The following is an 18,958-nucleotide window of genomic DNA, read 5'->3' on the forward strand; positions in this document are numbered from 1 at the left end:
AACTTTATATGGTTGGTTTTCACTTTTTACCCTAATGCAAGCTCTGAAGTTCAAATTCAGGTCATCTAGCTTGCCTGGCAAGCACTTTTACTTTTTGAGCCGTCCTAGGAGTACCGCTGGGTCCTGGTCTATTCAATATTTCCCTCCCTCTACAGTCTAAACTTGAAGTACCCACACATGAAATATTCTACTAAATTGTAAACTAGTTTTTCCCAGCATTGTTTCCCATGCAAATGACTGAGATTATGTCATCCTGTTCCAATACCTTGGCCTTCAGTCTTCTGCAATTACCTTCATTTCTCTAACTCTTGTTCTTTCCTGCCATTCCATCTGAGTTTGCAGTACACATTACATGTGTGTAATTTGAAGTATCAATATATGATAATATAGATTCATCTCTCAGTTTTCTTTTGAAGTTAAAACAAGTGTTAATCCCTTATGGGGGAATTACTTTGATGCTATCCTGACTTGAGTAGTCTGGTTGACCAATCACAGCTGGTGCTATGCCATATACAAGTACAGACTCTCAAAAAAAAAAAAAAAAAACAAGTACAGACTCTCTCATGTAGCCCCCATATCACAATTTACACTATGGCAACATTTTACTCTTTCAGACCCATCTGTGGCCCTGGTGTTATTTTAGAATGAAGGATGCATTTACTTACATATAGAACACAGCCAAGTTAGTCGACCATCCCCGTCTCTACTCCCAAAAAGTTCAATAATCCCTATTAGTGCTCCCCGTTGATTTGTATGGATCTCACTTCATTCAGGCTTGTCTTTGAGCCACCACTCAAGAACTGCTAGGAACAGAGACCTTCTCCAATGAATATCCTTTTTCTTGACTGTTTTGTTTCTAGGTGATCTAACCTGATACTTTCCTCCTACATCCAAAAACATATTGCTCCAGATAAAGCACAACAATGACAAATAACAACCATAACAACAACAACAACAACGATGACGGTGACAACAATAGAAACTATAGATTTCCTAAATGCAGAAGCAACTTTTAATTTAAAGAAGAGAATTCTGTCTGTGTGAATAAGGGCCTCCTTGTTTCTTGAGGCATTGTTCACAGGAGGAGAAAGCTCCGACTTTATCATTATAATATAATAAAAACTGGCATCAGGGAAATGCACTCAAGTTTACAAGGCACTTGTATAAGCATTGTTTTATTTGAATCTGCCTGTTGAGCTACTAGTCATTAACATAAGGTATAATGCTGCTAAGCTCCTGCGGTTCAGGACAACAATGACAGAAAACAGGGGAATCACACTGAAAGTCTAGTGTTCTAAAATCATGATTCTTTCTGCTAAGCCACCCAGGTTCACACAGGGCACATTTTCCAAAGGCGAAAATCCAATTTCTACAAAGTACAGAAAATTTTAAAGTTAGAGCCAAGTGAGAAAATTAACAGTGGTATTAGTGGAATCCCAGTAAGTTTACAAGTCTCACATGACAGATAAAGATGTATCTGCACACTGAGAAACCCCAGAAGAAAAACCTCTCGATTTTCTCCCATAGTAATAACTAGTTGGTATCAACTTCTGACCAGTGGTTAAAATTTTTATGACACAAACATTTAATTTTTGGAGGCAGGGTCCACTTTTCAGCTTCTGTTTAAACATAATAAAGTCAGAAATCTCCAGCTATCCCTGCCATACCTTAATACTAATATTCACATGTGAAGGGTGAATAATCCAAAAAAGCCTGGGTTCAGATCCCAACATGTTCTATAGCCGGACTTTAAGAGGCAATATTTTCATTATTTTATGGAACTACTAGAAAGTAATTTCCATTCTGACATTTAATTTCTAGCTGAAAATTTGAGGAAAAATGCCTATAGAAGAATTTTAGTTTTTACAGGATTCTTAGAAACATAATATGAATGCATATTTTGTGCATGGGTTTGGCCAACAGACTGAAGAAACCCTGATGGATATGTGAGATGGAGAATAATGAAAGGAAAATGTTATGGAGTTGCATGTGGTAATCCATCTTCCTTTAAATCTACTTTATGCCAGTGACACTGGCAGATGGAGTGTGAGTCAGGCAAATAAATCCGTGTCAAGCTAACTTTGTTTTATGGCTTTAAAATTTAAATTTGACATTTGGCTTTTAAGAGAAAGCCAGGTAAAATTTTTTCAAAGCTTTTCTTTTGTCCCCATCAAGCCTGCATACCTGTGATCAATACCCTAAGTAGTGGACACTTTCCTCTCTGCTGTGATTTCCTTGCCCTTTTGTAGTATGATACTCACTTGAACTGCAGATGAGATTGCTAAGACCACATATACTGATAAAGTTTGCATGTGGATTTTCGCTAAACTTTGAGGGGGTGACTTTTCCAAACTCCCCAGGACACTGAGGTGCTATCATTATCTAAACCTCACACCTTAGCAAAGCACCCTCAGGAAGCAGGGGTCACTGGGTCAGTCCAATCCCTCCAAGATCAGAAGTATGAGGTTGCCAAGGAACTCTATCACCAAGAGAACGTTTTTCTCTACTACGTTTACTAAAACTATTCTGAATGACAGGAGGAGAATAAGTACAGTTGGCCAGGTGAGGTGGTGCATGCCTTTAATCTCAGCACTCACGGGTTGGGAAACAGCAGCCAGAAGCAGAAAGATAGATCTCTGTGAGTCTTAGGCCATCGTGATCTACAGAGTGAGTTACAGGACAATCAGAACTACACAAAAAATCCCTGTCTAAAAGAATTAAAAGAGAAAAGTGGAAATGATTTATCACGTGGACAATGTAAATGTATGACATAAGTTACAGGGCCTATGCAAATCTATTATTTTCTTGAAATTTTTATGTTGTTCTGTCTAATGTTTTGACTTTTTAATAAATATTTTATATAATTTTAATTTCCTCATCTCAAAACTATTGAAAAAATTACATTGAGTGTGTGTTTCTCCTGTTGTTTCAAATTTCAGAGAACTTCTATTTCCTACAATGGCCTATTTAATACAAGTCAAAAATATATGTATACCTTAATATAAAAGAATAAAACGTTCCATTCATCATGATTTTCTGGATAGTTAGAAACTCTTCAGCAGTACAGAGCAATGGTAAAGCAGTACTCATAGTTTACAGGCATTGACAAGAGCTTCTAAAGTATCATACATTTACATTTTCTTTAAGAATTTTCTTTAAGAATTAGACATTTTTTTGTATATTTTTTAACTAAAATATAATTTCCTCCTTTTATGTTTTCACAAAGGACTTGGGTTTTGTTCCCAGCACTAACACAGTGTCTCTTAATCACCAATAATTCCAGTTCTAGGGCATCTGATACAGTCTTCTGTCCTCTGAAAACACCAGGTGTTTGTTGTGCAGATATACATACAGACAAAAGAACCATACAAATAAAACAAAACAAAACAATAAATACTAAAAGAACATGATGTGAAATAGGCCTTTTCATATAGTGAGTGTGCACTGCTCTTCCAATATAGAGAGGCAGCTCCCCTTGTTCCTTGGTAGCACTGCCTTGTGTTCCCTGGAGTGTGGAGAGAGCACTGGTAGGGATTGCACAGAGAAAACTTTAAATAACAACTGAGGAGAAATGTGAGCATGAAGAATTGATACATTCCTAGGAGTGCTGAGTAAAAGTGGTGTGTGGAAATGTTCAGAGACAATAGCGCATGGCTATGCACAGAGGAAGCCTGCAGGACTGCCTGGAGATGGGGGAATGTTGAGTCTGCTTGAGTGACCAAGGATATCATTCATGCAGGCTTACAGTTAGAACTCACACAGAGAAATCTCAAATGGACACAGGGAAGTGCCATTAAAGAATGAAGATGACATGTCTGTGGGAGCTAGAGTCTGAAGTCACATTTTGTCCTCAGTCATCACTTTTACTAAAACAAGAGTAGGAAGGGGCAGAAGCTGAGATATGCTGTGCTTTCCCCTGCTACTGTGGCCATTATTATATCTTCATTTTTAAGATTTGATTGATAATTTTTATTTAACTTAAGAAGCTTTAAAAAATATGTGTGTTTGCCTGTGTGGGAAACTGCACATCACTGAGGAAAGACAAAGACATCAAATAGTTGGAATTATAGGCAGTTATAAGTCATGGAGCCCATGTGGGTTCTAAGAACCAAACTAGGGTCTTCTACAAAGTTTTTCCATGCTCTTAATTTCTGGGCCATCTCACCAGCCATCAGTACTTGTTTTTTTTCACTAAAGATTGCTTGAAATAATAATATGAAATAATATTAAATGATAACAGATAGTTCAAAGAAAACTCAAATAGCCAGTAATACCCAGAGGAAGCCCTACTTCCAAGTGCTCTAACATGCCCAGGATCATAGGCTCAGAGGCGAGGAGGGTGTAATATATGTCCCAATACCACTGGGAGTAACTGGAACCAGTGGGATCCAAGGAGATGGGAACCCACCTGTCTTAGTCAGGGTTTCTATTCCGGCACAAACATCATGACCAAGAAACAAGTTGGGGAGGAAAGGGTTTATTGAGCTTCCACTTCCACTTTGCAGTTCATCACTAAAGAAAGTCAGGACTGGAACTCAAGCAGGGTTGGAAGCAGGAGCTGATGCAGAGGCCATGGAGGGGTGTTTCTTACTGGCTTGCTTAGCCTGCTCTCTTATAGAACCCAAGAGCACCAGCCCAAATGTGGTACCACCCACAAGGGGCCCTCCCAACTTGATCACTAATTGAGAAAATGCCCCAAAGCTGGATCTCATGGAGGCACTTCCCCAACTGAAGCTCCTTTCTCTGCGATAACTCCAGCCTGTGTCAAGTTGACACACAAAACTTGTCAGTACACCACCTGACCAGTGTCATGGGTACCTTCCAGTCTGGAATGGTTTACCTTGGGCATGAACTCCTAAACCAGTCCCACAATACCCAAAGGAAGCTACAACCCTAGGCACTCTAACACGCTGTAGAGGAATGCCCACATAGAAGTAGAGGGAGGGAGAACGAGATGTGTATTTCCAGGAGGGTGGAAACTGGGAAATGGGATAACATTTGAAATGTAAACAAAGAAAATATTAAATAAATAAATAAATAAATAAATAGATAGCTAGATTTGCCAAGAACTCAAGGATGGGGAGACTGATCAGTAGATAAAGCACTTCCCATATAAACTTGAAGACATATGTTTAATAGGGAAAGGATAAAACTTATAGACAAGAAAAGATGAAATAGTAAAAGCACATAAAAAAAGAGAACTCAAATACATTCAGTGGGCTTGTGCGTGGTTTAAATGCCTCAAGATCCATGTGGAAGAGATGACTTGAGGAGACATGTAGCCTTGGGCCTTGATTACATTAGATCATCTTACCAATGTGATGCAATAGTTCATATAGAAATACTTAAAATGGAACTTGACAGTCAAACCTATAATTAATGACAACATTGACAAGAATTATACTGGCAAAGGTAACTTATCACATGGAATAGAAGTGAAGAAAGACAGATCTAAGCAAGGGGTTTGCTTCATGAAGATACTAGGTTTTGAATATCACTGTCCATGATTCACATTCATGTCCCAGCAAAAACCACATAGTTATGTCATGGACCATCAAATTTATCAATAACAGATGGAAGCACACTTGCTAATTTTATAAATGGTCTGTGATACAATAGACATAGTGTATTAGTACAGGAACTTGCAGTGTCTGAAATTCCAGAACATCCAAGGATGCCAAAGGTGTCTGCGTGTTGGATGAATGGGGATGATCAGGAATTAGGATTGGAGGGGGAGAAGGCACCTCCTACAGATAAACTGCAATTGTTAGCTTCTGCTATCTTAGCAACTGCTAAGAAATTAAGAAGTCCAGATGGGTTGAGCTGTGTAAAATTATAATGGAATTTGGTGAAGAAATAAAAAGCAGCTGTCCTAGTTGGGCGAGCATTACCAGAATCTCAAATGCAGTATATAGCTACCTATGGCTCATCTCCATCTCACAGTCAGACTGGCCACTCTCACATTCTCCGCGAGTGAATCCACACGTGTAGTAAATCCACACGTGTACAGAAGGCTTTTCAATTGCTGTTACAGGCCCTCAGTAGCAATCTATTGAGGCTCATATGAACAATAAAATTTGCTTTCCCTCGTCCATGTAAAATGATGAATTAGGGGACTGGAGAGATGGCCTAGGGGCTAAGAACACTTATAGACCTGGCTTGGTTCTTATGCATTATGGTGGTTCACAACCATGAATGACTGTCCAGGAAATCCAATTTCCACTTCTCACACTGGCTCCCCCCTCTGTATGTGCAGGGTATGCAAGTAGCACACATTTATCAATGTGCACGAAGCACTCACACCAGCAAAAATAAATAAACTTATAATTGTTTTAAAAAGTCAGGAAGTAAGAGGCTGGGTCTGGAGAACATGACCTTGACACTTGACTGGATATATCAGTTATAAGGAGTATATCACTCTAGGCAGGAAAAGATGAAGGATTTGAGAAAGGTGGGGTTGTTAGTACAGGGTACAGACATTTAAGCTCCAATTGTGTATGCTGGCCTGGAGTACCACTCAGAGTGAATGTCAGGCAGGTCACAGACAGCCGTGTGCAGCAGGGAAGATGTCTTCCTAGAGGTGGGGGAGGTGAAAGTGGGTTAAAAGAAACTGTCAGAGATTTGATATTCAAGAGTCAAGGTTTGTTTGTTTTTTTTTTCTGATTTCTGCAAAGCCTGGAAATTCAGGGGAGTCATTAAAAAGGACCGATGGTTTCATGCCTCTAATTGTCTTCTAAGTAGCTCTTGTGTGGGGAAGGGAATAACAAAAATGCCAAGTATTGCTTTGGCAAACCCACTGCCTTATTGTCTCTGTTTTTTGCTGTGCTGATTGCCTCCAAAGTGGTCCCTTTCCCCACTGAGCATCGATTCTCAGGTGCACTGAGGCAAAAAAAAAAAAAAAATCACTAACGTGTACTGCCAACCACACTGTCCCCAACTTCTGCAGGATGTTCAAAGCCTTACTCCATCAGAAGCAAAATACCCTGCTTCCTTCTGAGACACAGAGAGCCTAAGAGAGCAACATCCTTCTCAGGAGGTTGACACTGCATGGATGAAAGATCTAATTGGGCAATTATAGCCAGTTTATAAAGTGAGACCAGCCACCACAGCTGGGAAAACACCTGCTGCACTCTAGAGCCCACCGTGACAGGTCCACTCACTGGGTTTAAATGGCGTGTTTGAGGGAATTTGAGAGTGAGATAAAGCAGAGTTCCAAAGCTGAACCATGTCCAGTAATGAGATGCTATCTCAGGGCAGTGTCTGCAGGCAAGTTATAATGAGGGTGGCAAAGGCATTATGATATCTGGGAAACAGGACTAGGGGGATCGGAGCAGGTGCCAGGAACACCCGGGTCTTACCCTCTGAGGGCCCTCATTGTTAGCCACTTGGCTCTTCAAATTTCTAATGGATCCTTTATGGATAACCTCACACAAATTAATAAAATGTTAGTAACTCTCACTACATCATACACAAGTAGGCAATAAATATCAGTCTGGCCCTTTGGCTAGGCTCAAAGGCAAATTCTTATCTGAATATTTCCTATCTGAGCAAAAGAATCTAGGAAAGGCAAAAGGGCTCCCCAAAGTCACACATGCTAAACAAAGATGCTCAGACAAGTTTAAAACAGGATCAAACCTTCGGAAGCAACAGCACTCAGCAAGATGTTTCTCAAAGCCCAATGTGAAAAGGCTGATCAGGCCTGTGTGCCTTACATTCAGGTCCAGAAAATGAGGGCCACGAGGGAACAAAATGCTCTGAGTTACAAAAGAAAAGAACATGCATAGGATGTATGCAAATCTTCGGTGGAACCTGTTGGAAAGGAAAGTCCTGGCTGATTAAGGGCCCTTTTATTGGCTTGGTCTCTGGCCTCGGGAAACACAATAGTCCGAAGTTAACTATCTTTAGGCTAAGATTTGAATGGAGATATGGAAAATGTTAAAAGGAGATTAGAAAGGAAATAACTTGGGATTTGTAAGAGGAATAAAGGAGAAGGGGACAAAGTGCTCCACCTTGCTGACCTAGATGTAGCCAATGAGTTACAAAGTGTAATTTGGTAAGTGGCCACTTGAGGGCACTGTCTGCTATGCACCCAGGACCATAGTTGGGCCCCAATCAAAATTTTAAAAGCCTCTATTTGCTGATGGATTAACTTAATTCTTAAATAAGGACGCCCATGGCAGATGGACCCAAAACTATTTGTCTGTTCTATTTTTATTCTTGAACTAGATAAATGAATAAGCAAGACTGACCTCAATTCAAATTCCTGGACACTCGTAAGGATTATAGAGAATAACCTCATTTAAATCCATTGAGTATTTTATAGGGACTCGAGAAATATCAACTCCTTTCCATATACTTTAACATACAAGTTGCCAAATTAGGACAAGAGAAGCACTTGGAGGGATTGTATTATCCCACTAAAGGGGTCAGTACTCAGAAGTTCCAGAATAAATAGTCATGCTATGGGATGATCAGTCCAGAGTAAGTGAATGTTGTGTCTTTCCTTGCATGGTGCAGCTTGTATGCAATACCCAAAGGGAATAAACATCAGCATCGGGGAATAACGATGAAAACAAATTGTATCAGCAGGGATAGGCATACACTCTAGAGACTTGGGTAGTGCTAGAAAAGATCATTTGAACAAAGTCATCAGCACGGAATTCCAATCCTTAGATTGAGGCTTGTTTGTGACTATTTCATTTGAATAAAGGTGCGGGAAGAGAGAGGTCTGGGTTTCACATTTCTACAATTAAAAGATAAAACACAGTATGGACAAAAGCTCACATTACTGTCAAGGCTAAATATGAATTTTACATTCTGGAACAAAGACCTTCTGTTTGCCTGCACAAGCAGAGTGAATTAATTCCCTCCTCAGCATCCTGTAACAGTGTACGGCCCTATGCTGCCCTCTGGTGTTTCTTTTAGGTATCGTAATGTAACTTCAGATGAGGACTTGAGTGACTTCAGATGAGGACTGACCCAAACCAATTAAAAGGTGAGTTAAAGTTTGTATAACATAAATTGTGCCTTGTTTCAGGATGCTAATGCATGGCACGTAGTGAAGACCTCTAACTAGACACCTGTTAACAATTTCTGGGCATTCTTGGTGAGTTACTTTGAGAAGAACATGGAATTCTTCTCCAGTTCAAGAATTACCGGGCATGCAATGTAGCTAACCTGGCTGGTCTCACATAGAGAAATAAGGATCTTCACAGATTCTTATGGGGTGTGGATAAATCAGAATTAATTTAATTCTCAGACGGTGAATGTCAGTGAAAATAAACCCACTGACTCAGATAAAGTGATTCTCCTCTTTCCTGCATGACTGGCATGAAGCCCTGCATGCCTCACATCCACAAACCCATCCTTAGTTCCTGTGGTTGCCCACGAGGGAAGGAAAAACAGCCATTGGTTGTTTTCACTTGTGCTTCCTGTATGGCTTAAATATGGCTTCCTCAAAAAAGTCTTCATGATCAGGCCAGTTTCAGTGCCCATAGTTTTCCTCCCTGTCATGCCCTGCATGTGAGCACTCAGACTCTGTCTTCCTTGGGATAGCAACTTGATGACAGGATCCTCAGCAGAGGTCAGCGCTCAGAAACTAGCATCTGGCTAGCACCGCAGTCCCGCAGACAGGATGTTACAGTATGTTCTCTCTCAAGAGTGTTTCTTGGGATTACTGTTCCTATTAAAAGTCACACATCCACTTATAAGCTGAAACTTCAGCCTAGTCTTAGAGAGAAGTTCTCATTTTGTGACCTCGTCTGAGAAGTCTGAAAGTACAGTGGCTTCACAGGATTTAGCAGGATAATTATTGAAACAAACAAACAAACAAACAAACCTGAAGAGGTAGATCTATAAGCAAGAGCGCCTCAAACACACACATGAGACCCACAGTCAGAATCACAGAATCCACACAAACAGCCTTCCTGGCCATGCATATGCCTATAAATCAGTGCAGACACGCAGGAGCAAAACAGGAGTGTGGCTAGGGATTCCTGGTCCAATGAGAGACTGTGGCACCCAACACCCTTTTCTAGGGTCCAAACCCACAGCCACACACAAGGAATGTGCCTGTGTACACAAACAAACACACACATGAAAACAAACACACAACACTACTCATCTTGGGGATTAACCTCAGATTTAACTTGAGTTTCTGTTCTTTAAAACATTTATTAAGAATCTCAGACTTAAACTCTGACTTTGTCCAGTCTTCACATCATTAATTCATGGTTTCAATATTTTTTTTATTATGGAAAGTGCTTTTCTTTTAATCAGTATTAAAAGTAGTCCATGTTTTAAGAAAATGTGTCTAAGATTTGTAAATGCACACACTCTTCCTGGAAAGAACTGTCTTGCAGCCTAATATTAAGCTTAAATTCATTTTAATAAACAAAAAGAAAATATGTGCTTTTATGAATTGCTGTTCCAAACATCTGAAGAGACACAACCCATGGAATTTCATTGTTCATGATCACAAACTGTGGCTATACTTATTAAGTCATTCAAGCAATGCTTCTAGTCATTTGAATTTCTGGTATGCCCTATGAGATCTCTAGTGACAATCATGTATGTGTCCTGACATCTCTCTGATGTAAACCATGCATCATTTCATTAGCTTGTAGTTGACCTGGCCAGTATATTGAACTGCAGTCTCCCCCTTTCCTTAGATATGGCCTTGTGAGTCCACCATGCAAAATGAAGTACTCCTCTGAGTATAATCAAATACTTAACTCACTTCTGTCTCAGAGAAGACAGAGAAGATGAGAAGTTTATTAAACTGCATTCCTTTCAATCTCCTCTTAGGTTTGCAGAAGAGAGCACTCAACTTTACAAGGAGCTCCCTATTCAAGAAGGGAGATGACATCACTTCATATTTCATATGTGACTAATAAGGATCCAGCATTGTAAATATGAACCACAATTACATAAAGCAAACCATTTTCTTCTTTCTGCTTCTTTAGAAGGTGATTTTTTTCTCTTGAATAACAACTGTTAGATTTTACTTCTCCATTTCTGTAACTCTCCAGTACCTCATCAATATAAATCAGCAGATTTTTAAAGTAAGATATGCTTGTAATGATATCTGAGAGGCTTTGCCACACACCAAAACAAAGCAGGAGAGAAGACAGAGAGCTGTGCTTAAATCTGGGTTTACTCCTCTGTCCTCTAAAAGCTACTCCATCCATGAGACATTCAAGCCTCACACTAACAGCTCAATGTCACCTTCTCCAATGCTTTTTGTCCTGTTCATTATGACAGGATATTTGGCTACAGTTCTGTCATAGAATCATTCAAGAAGAATATAATGTTATTTTATCCTATTGTTAACTTGTCTTCTAAGCATTAGAAAACTTAAGGCTCAATAAAGAAAAAATTGTCAGCTAAGACTTTCTCAACAGCTTACTAAGCAGCATTCATGTGTGTGTGTGTGTGTGTGTGTGTGTGTGTGTGTGTGAGAGAGAGAGAGAGAGAGAGAGAGAGAGAGAGAGAGAGAGAGAGAGACAGAGAGACAGAGAGAGACAGAGAGAGACAGAGAGAGACAGAGAGAGACAGAAAGACAGATGGATGAACAGACAGATGGATGGACAGACAGACGGATGAACGAATGGACAGACAGATAGACAAACAGACAGACAGGTAGATAATTATATAGATGACAGAGATAGAGTGAAAGGTAACAGAATCGTGTGTGTGTGTGTGTGTGTGTGTGTGTGTGTGTGCTTGTGTGTATTAGAGATGTGGTAAGGAAAATATAACCAACACTGATTACACAGGATAAGCCAAGCTCAGAGACATGGCTGAAGTCTCTGACATGTCTGAAATCATCCAGGAAACCTGACCAAAACAGGAGAATAAAACTAAAAGGATCTAGAAGTTCAATATGGATCTGGTCCTATTAACTCCAAATTGATAGAAAAGGATTGGGACTCAAGAAACTTCCAGGTGCCTACTTTTCCTAACAATATCAAGAGTATGAGCACATTTTCCTCATTTTTAATTTTTAATCATGCATGCATTCTTAGGTGTTGCATTTTTGAACTGTTATTAAAAATACATATGTTCATGCCACATTAAAGGAAGAACAGAGACTTGTGTATTGTATTATTAATCATGTGCAAAAATTGGAAGTCTGGTCAGGCTTATCAGAAGACACGTGCATGTGCCCTAAGCAAAGGTTTTTCTTCGCTCATGTCCAGATGTAGGAGGGATGCTTGTACTAGGACTTAGACAGTACTTACTCTTAAGGTCTAAATTTCTGGCTCCCGCAGTGATTTGTGTTGTGATTTTCGTGTCGATCTTTACTGTGTGGAGATTGCTGGTGTCCCTTGAAATCATCACATTGTGCCACTGATTGTCGTTGAGTGGTTTGTTTGAGCTCCCTTTGATGAGGTTAGCACCGTTTCCCAAGTCAAACACATAATGTAAGTACCTAGAGAGAAAATGAAATGGAGAAAAAAGCCATTGCTTTCTGAATGAACAAGGATGGTAAACAAGATATCACACATGGACAATTTGGGGTGATTTCATCCTTCTAGAGTCTTAAGACAGAGTTGACTCATGACAAACTAAAAGAAGACAGTCTTGCTGTCACTAGGAATTCCCCATTTCTTCTGTCTTCCCAATTGGTTAATCACAATGGCATGGTGATTCTTCTCATGGGAGGTGTGTTCTCAAGTGTCAACACCATGCACTAATGTGTACTTCCTACTCCATTTGTCTTTCTATTTTATCAAGATCCCTAAATATGTATCCATGATCATCCCAGGAAACTGCCATGGTTTTGTGTTGCATTTTTATATAAGCCTGGACTAAGTTAAGGTCTAAGTTGTGTGTGTGTGTGTGTGTGTGTGTGTGTGTGTGTGTGTGTATGTGTGTGCATGTGCATAAATATGTGTGGTATGTGTGTCTATGTGTCTGTGTGTGTTCTCTGTGTGTGTGTGTTTATATATAAGTGTACAATAATATTCATTGGGTGGATTAATATCCAAATTACTGAAGATGTGTCTATTGGCCATTACACTTTTGGAATGTTTTATTTACACACTATTCTTTCTGAACTATTCATCACACAATTAATCTTAGGTTAACTAAAATTTTATCAGATAACTAATATGATAAACTGACTTAGCTATTTGTTTGAGCACATAGTATCCTACCAATACTTGTGTAGAATTAGTGTCAAAACACATGAAATACACATTTGAATTATGAGAGTCATAAGAGATCTATCATGAACTAAAACTGACCTGTTCTCACATATATAACTGTACATAAACGCGACTGCATTTTTCTCTATTTACTGAAGATACCTGTAAAGGTTATGAAAAACTGAGTAACTTGAGGTCCTCCTCCTGACTATCACTGTATTAACATACTGTCTTTCATGTAGAATTTGGATACTGATATTCATTTTATATAGTATTTTTTCTTTTTTCATTGAATTGACATATACGTACCCTTTAACTAATTCAACCACAATGAAGTCATTTCCATCCCCACTGTTATATAGAATTAGTCCATCTAGGGATGTTGTCTTGAATTGGAAAAATAGATGCATAGAAGTGTAGGCTTGCAATGTAGCTAAGGCAACATAGCTTGATTTGGTCTTGAAGGTGACAGGATCCGCGATGATGTTCCTGAATCCAAACCTGGCATTGAGTTCACAGTAATCTATATCACCATTTTTGCACAAGTCTATGTATGCCATTCCATTAAATGTCAGGCTTTGCAGGTGCCCAATGAAATTGGAGGGGACAGAAGAAAGATAGCGTCGTTCTGTGATGATGCCAGTCTCTATGTTATGAAACTCCAGCCTTGTGTGATCACCTGCCATTTGACCTAAAAGAAAAGAAAATACGTTTCTATATTGTGCATCTGAAAGGCACTTCCAACTGCAGATTTTCAGTCTATTTCAAAGCATAAAAAAGCAGATAACCTACTTGATAGGTGTTACATATAGCAAAAATATCTAGGTGATATTTAATGGTAAAGTGACCGTATATAATAAAATTCCCTAGCCAGGTTTTAATACTCATGTAAATTTTAGATACAATAAAAATTTTCCTCATGTCTGGGTATGTTGATGCTCTTCTGTAGTCTTGAGACTTGAAGGGTTAAGGGAAGTGGACTATGTGTTAGAAGTCAGCTTGAGCTACAATATTGATTCTGGGCCAGCCTGAGCTATATGAAAAAACCTCTATCTTTACATAACCACAGCAACAACAAAACCGTCATTAACATGTTATCACTTTCATGAAAAGTTAAATAAAGGAGGAAATAGAAAAGGAAGAAGGTTGAGAAAGGAGGCAAGGAAGGATACGGATAGAGATCGCTCTAAATAACTGCACATCCATCAGCAATCCATGAATTTTAGCTTTGTACTTAGGTAAGGTTTTTCTTATTTTCTTCCTTAAATAGTATGTTATTACATATTGTTCTATATCCTGTCTAAATAGGAAAGAACCACTGAACATTTTTGTAATAATGAACCATTAAGATGTATTTGAAATCAAAATGCTCCTTGCATTTTCCCTTTCTTTTTGAATACCCAGATTGTCTCCTTGCACTGTTCTCCCAATTACTTTCAAGATAATCTCTATGCCTGAACCATGTTTCTCACATTTTTCATTTTTAAATAACAAATTAAGCACAGTACATTAATTCAATGCACACTCGATTCTGAGGAGAATACAAGTGTCATGAGCCTACACAACCACAGGAGACCATCTCAAACATCCTAGTGAAATATGAGGTTGCAACTTTACTCAATGACTTCTCAATCCACTCCCACCTCTCCTCTCTCACCAGATCACTCTGTCAGTCCCATTAACAGTCAAACTAATGCCATATTTACATTTGGAGCAATGGACCTATCTTCCTATAACTTCACAATAAAATACAAATTTAAGAACTTTGTTTCTGAGTTGTAAAATACATAATCCATGAAAATTATTTCTTTCTTGTGGATCATTTCCAAACTCTTATTCCCCATGAAATTATGTGCACCTCACCTTCTGTTGCAACTCACAAAGGTCACTTAAACTGCAATCAAGTCCTTCCAACCCAGTTCTTGGCTAGTTTCCCTATTCAATTTGGCATAATTGGAAAATTTATTAAGCTCATCCTATGCTATCATCCATGATATTAATGAAAACCTTAATTATAGCCAATATCAGAATCAGGCCATGAGAAAAGGCATTGAACCATTTTTCTAAGCTTAATGAATATTGGCTCCCACTAACACTCTGACGAGCTTTCATTTGGTTAATAAAAACAGCAAAGATGCTAGATAGTAGCAAAAAACAGTGATGTAAATAAAATATAACAGACATACTGGTTATATAAGAAAAGTGTTTATGTTATCAATTGACTTTAATGATTTCAAATTCATTAGCACAAAAGAACTGTCTTGATTTATGCTTAATTCTTACTCTTTGAGAATCATTCTTTCTCCAAGATGGCTCCTCAGCTCTCTTTGTTATGTTTTCTTTTTAGTCATTGGTTTGGTTTTATTTCTTCTCTACACAGAGAGAAGTAAACCCATATGTTACTGAAGACGACTATCTTCTCATCCACATACTATGACACCTCTGGTTATGTTACTTGAGTAAGATACTATTACTTTCTTAGCAATTCTGAATTTTCATATAACATTATTTTGCTTTTGTTCTTCAGTTTTTGTTCAATGTCCTTAATACTGCTCTGTTACTAAAGAGGGTAACAACAAAATTAATCGCTAATAATTTTCAATCTCAAAGCTCTATAGCCATCAACAGCATTGAATTAATAAGCTGTATAGGGAATGTAAAAAGACTTAAAATCATTGAGGCTTCAGTGTTGATGATGTTGACTTTTAATATTTTTACAGTAGCAAAAATCTGGGTTGTAAATTAGTTTACCCCAATTCTAAAGATGAACAAAATTTTTATTAAATGAGTTAAAACCATGAGCGAGTGAGGTTTGTGGCTCATACAAGATCAGAAGGGTACTGATTATCAGATGTTAGGAGGATTAAATAGGCAGAGGACATCACACACACACACACACACACACACACACACACACACACACATGTATATAACGGTAAAAGAATCTCAAAAATTTTGTAGATACATTTTGAAAGATTTACTAATGATGTGGGAATGATTTCAAAAAGGAACATGATAAATCTTGGCTCACAGGTTTGAGTTAGTGCATACAGGGTTTCTTACATTCAGTGAGGTCACACAACAACATGCACACACAGCACACAATCACAGGATATTTATAAGAAGTAATGAAATGAAACCCAATGACTCTTAATTTTAGGAGACTTCTGAGCTTGTGCAATCCCTTCTCTTCTAAGACACACTCCATCTTTGACCCTTTCTACATAAATTACTAGCCTCATTAATTAAGAAAAATTTAAGGCATTCTTAAGAACAAAAAAGTATATACTTTCCATGTTCAACAAATAGGAATAGAGTTGCTGTCACTCTTGTGGCTTGCATGTTTCACTGGTAGGCGGGACTATTGATTGCTTTTCTCTCTTGGCAGCTCACGTAATCATTCTAAGATGGTAAGAGCTAGACTTCAGGGAGACTACAGGTCAGTTCCATATGGATTCCTCAAAGTCCTGTATCCAAAATGTGTGGGGTCTACAGCTAAAGGGTCTTGAAATCAAGTTTGGGTAGGCAACCAAGAATAATGGTAACAGCCTGTATTGATTTAGGTACTCTTTGGAACACCTGTGATCAACAACGTAAAGGAAGGTTATCCCACAGCTAACACTGGGCTTTCAATTTGCATTTCTCCCAGCCAAGAAAAAATGCAAGGGGCCAGAGATGACTTCTTTTAGCAATGGAAAAATCGCAACTCAGACTATCTAATCCCATTCTCCCTGAGCCCAACTATCAAGGATTTCACCTTGAGAAGGCTAAGTAGTAGAGGAGATAAATCTGGGTAACTTGGAAAAAAATGGAATAGAGTTATTACTTCTTTACTATGTTGAAAAGCTACCGAACCTTATACAAAAGGTCTCTAGTACTTTACTCCTTAAAATTATTTCTGTTTATAACACGCTCTTTAATAAAACTCCCATTTACTTTTCTGATTTGTGATGGCTTCAAATGGCCACCAAACTCTTTAAAAATATATCATTTTATATCTAATCATCAGCCCCAAGTTCTCATGCTGAATCAGGGAATCTTTTAATACTATGTAAATCATGGTTGAATTCTTATTATGGTCAAGTATTGGGTTCTTGAGATCTACAATAACAACAACATAAAGAAATAAATCCAGGAAGGAGAACAGAAGCAAATAATCCAAATCATTTATTGATTACAGCAATAAAGCAATTCCAAAAGAATTTTAGATACATTATCAGATTGAATAAATAAATAAATAAATAAATAAATAAATAAATAAATAAATGGTAGCCAGAAATTTCACCTTAAAGGAAAATGCATGGGCATGAAATAAGGAAAATCAGGAGACAGTTCTGCAGGCACAGCAACAGCAATGTCAACTCACATTTTCTAAAACATGTCTATGTGCATGTTTGTGTACACATACATTTAATATGTATGCATGCATGTACATTTATGCATATATGTGGGTATAGATACACTTTTCTAGATACTTCTAATTTATAACTGCTCAGAAGATCATATAACAAAGATACCTAGTAAGAACTGAGCACATATTACCACACAACCCCTATACATAAGGCTCAGGGACGATTGCAGAAGGGTAAGGAGATATTTCATGGAATCTGCAGCCATTAAATCACAACAATATGGCTGCATAAGCAAGACCTAAACAATGATACAAGTTGGCATGCCAACGAGAATGAGGGCGTTCTCGATGTGTCCCACCACTAGGTAAAGAGCAATTAACCAGTGCTTAGATAGGATTAGTCTTCCCCAGAAATAAGATTCTAATGAGTGATTCAATACTAAGTGGTTAGCTCTAAACACATACATACATGCTATGATTAACGGACTCATTAAGTTCTATTTATGCTTATGTATTTATGCTTATATATGGTATTCATATGTATGTATTATATATCCTTAGATCACTGTTTATAATGATATATATATATTTAAAAGAGGGCATACATTTTATTTTGATATATATATCAAAATATATGTATATGATATATGTATACACACATATATATCAAAATCATGATTGCTCTATCTTCATGTACACCTGCATGCCAGAGGAGGGCATAAGTTCCCAGTGTAGATGGTTGTGAGCCACTACTCTGTGGTTGCTGCAAATTTAACTCAGGACCTCTGGAAGAGTAAACAGAACTATCTCTCCACAGTGCATGAATTTTAAAGGAAGTGGGAGATACAGGAGAGGTTGGAGGGAGAAAGTGTAAATTAAGTTATTTATATTTTAATTTAAAGTAAAATAAAAATTAAAAGTAACCTAAACTAACCTAATGATAAAAATAAAATGAAGGGAGGGAAAACCTTAGACATTCTTCCCGGCTCTTATAATAATGGCATTTCAGTTAAAGATAACCTACCTTGCTTTGAGCCTCTGTTTTGTCATCTTTAGGGATAAAAGAGACCCAGACAGAACAATATTCTGCATGATTTTGGCATATATTGCCCTTGACTTCTACAATTCAAGACCATGACTTTAAATCTTCTGGATAGCACCCAGTTGCTTCCACAACTAATGTTAAAAATTCCTTTCTCTTCCAAGAATTGACCTTAACTAAAACCATTTGACACCCAGCAGACACTCTGCCTTAGGTGGCTATTTCTGAGCCTTCTATGAATGGCGATTGTATTACATTTATCACATACTATTTCTCTTTTGCATACTTTTATTTATTTTTCCTTTTATTGAAAATAGATTCATTTCTCACATAATATATCTTGATTTCAGTTTCCCCTTCCTCTACTGCCAGCTCTTTCTGCACCCCATCCAAATTCTACTTTCTTTAGTTCTC

General features: G+C 38.0%; 1 protein-coding gene across 27 annotated transcripts in view; it reads right to left on the bottom strand.

The window, feature by feature from the left end:
- Positions 1 to 18,958, bottom strand: part of Nrxn1 (neurexin 1) — a 1,158,653-nt gene that overhangs the window by 576,275 nt on the left and 563,420 nt on the right. For all 27 annotated transcript variants that reach the window (XM_052186621.1, XM_052186620.1, XM_052186611.1 and 24 more), the window contains 2 exons: positions 13,461 to 13,842; positions 12,243 to 12,433 (listed from right to left, as the gene is read on the bottom strand). In XM_052186621.1, coding sequence (XP_052042581.1) covers positions 12,243 to 12,433; positions 13,461 to 13,842 — 573 coding nt within the window. The remainder of the gene's footprint in view (positions 1 to 12,242; positions 12,434 to 13,460; positions 13,843 to 18,958) is intronic.

The sequence above is a fragment of the Apodemus sylvaticus genome, chromosome 6 (assembly GCF_947179515.1).
Source record: "Apodemus sylvaticus chromosome 6, mApoSyl1.1, whole genome shotgun sequence".
Classification (NCBI taxonomy): Eukaryota; Metazoa; Chordata; class Mammalia; order Rodentia; family Muridae; genus Apodemus; species Apodemus sylvaticus.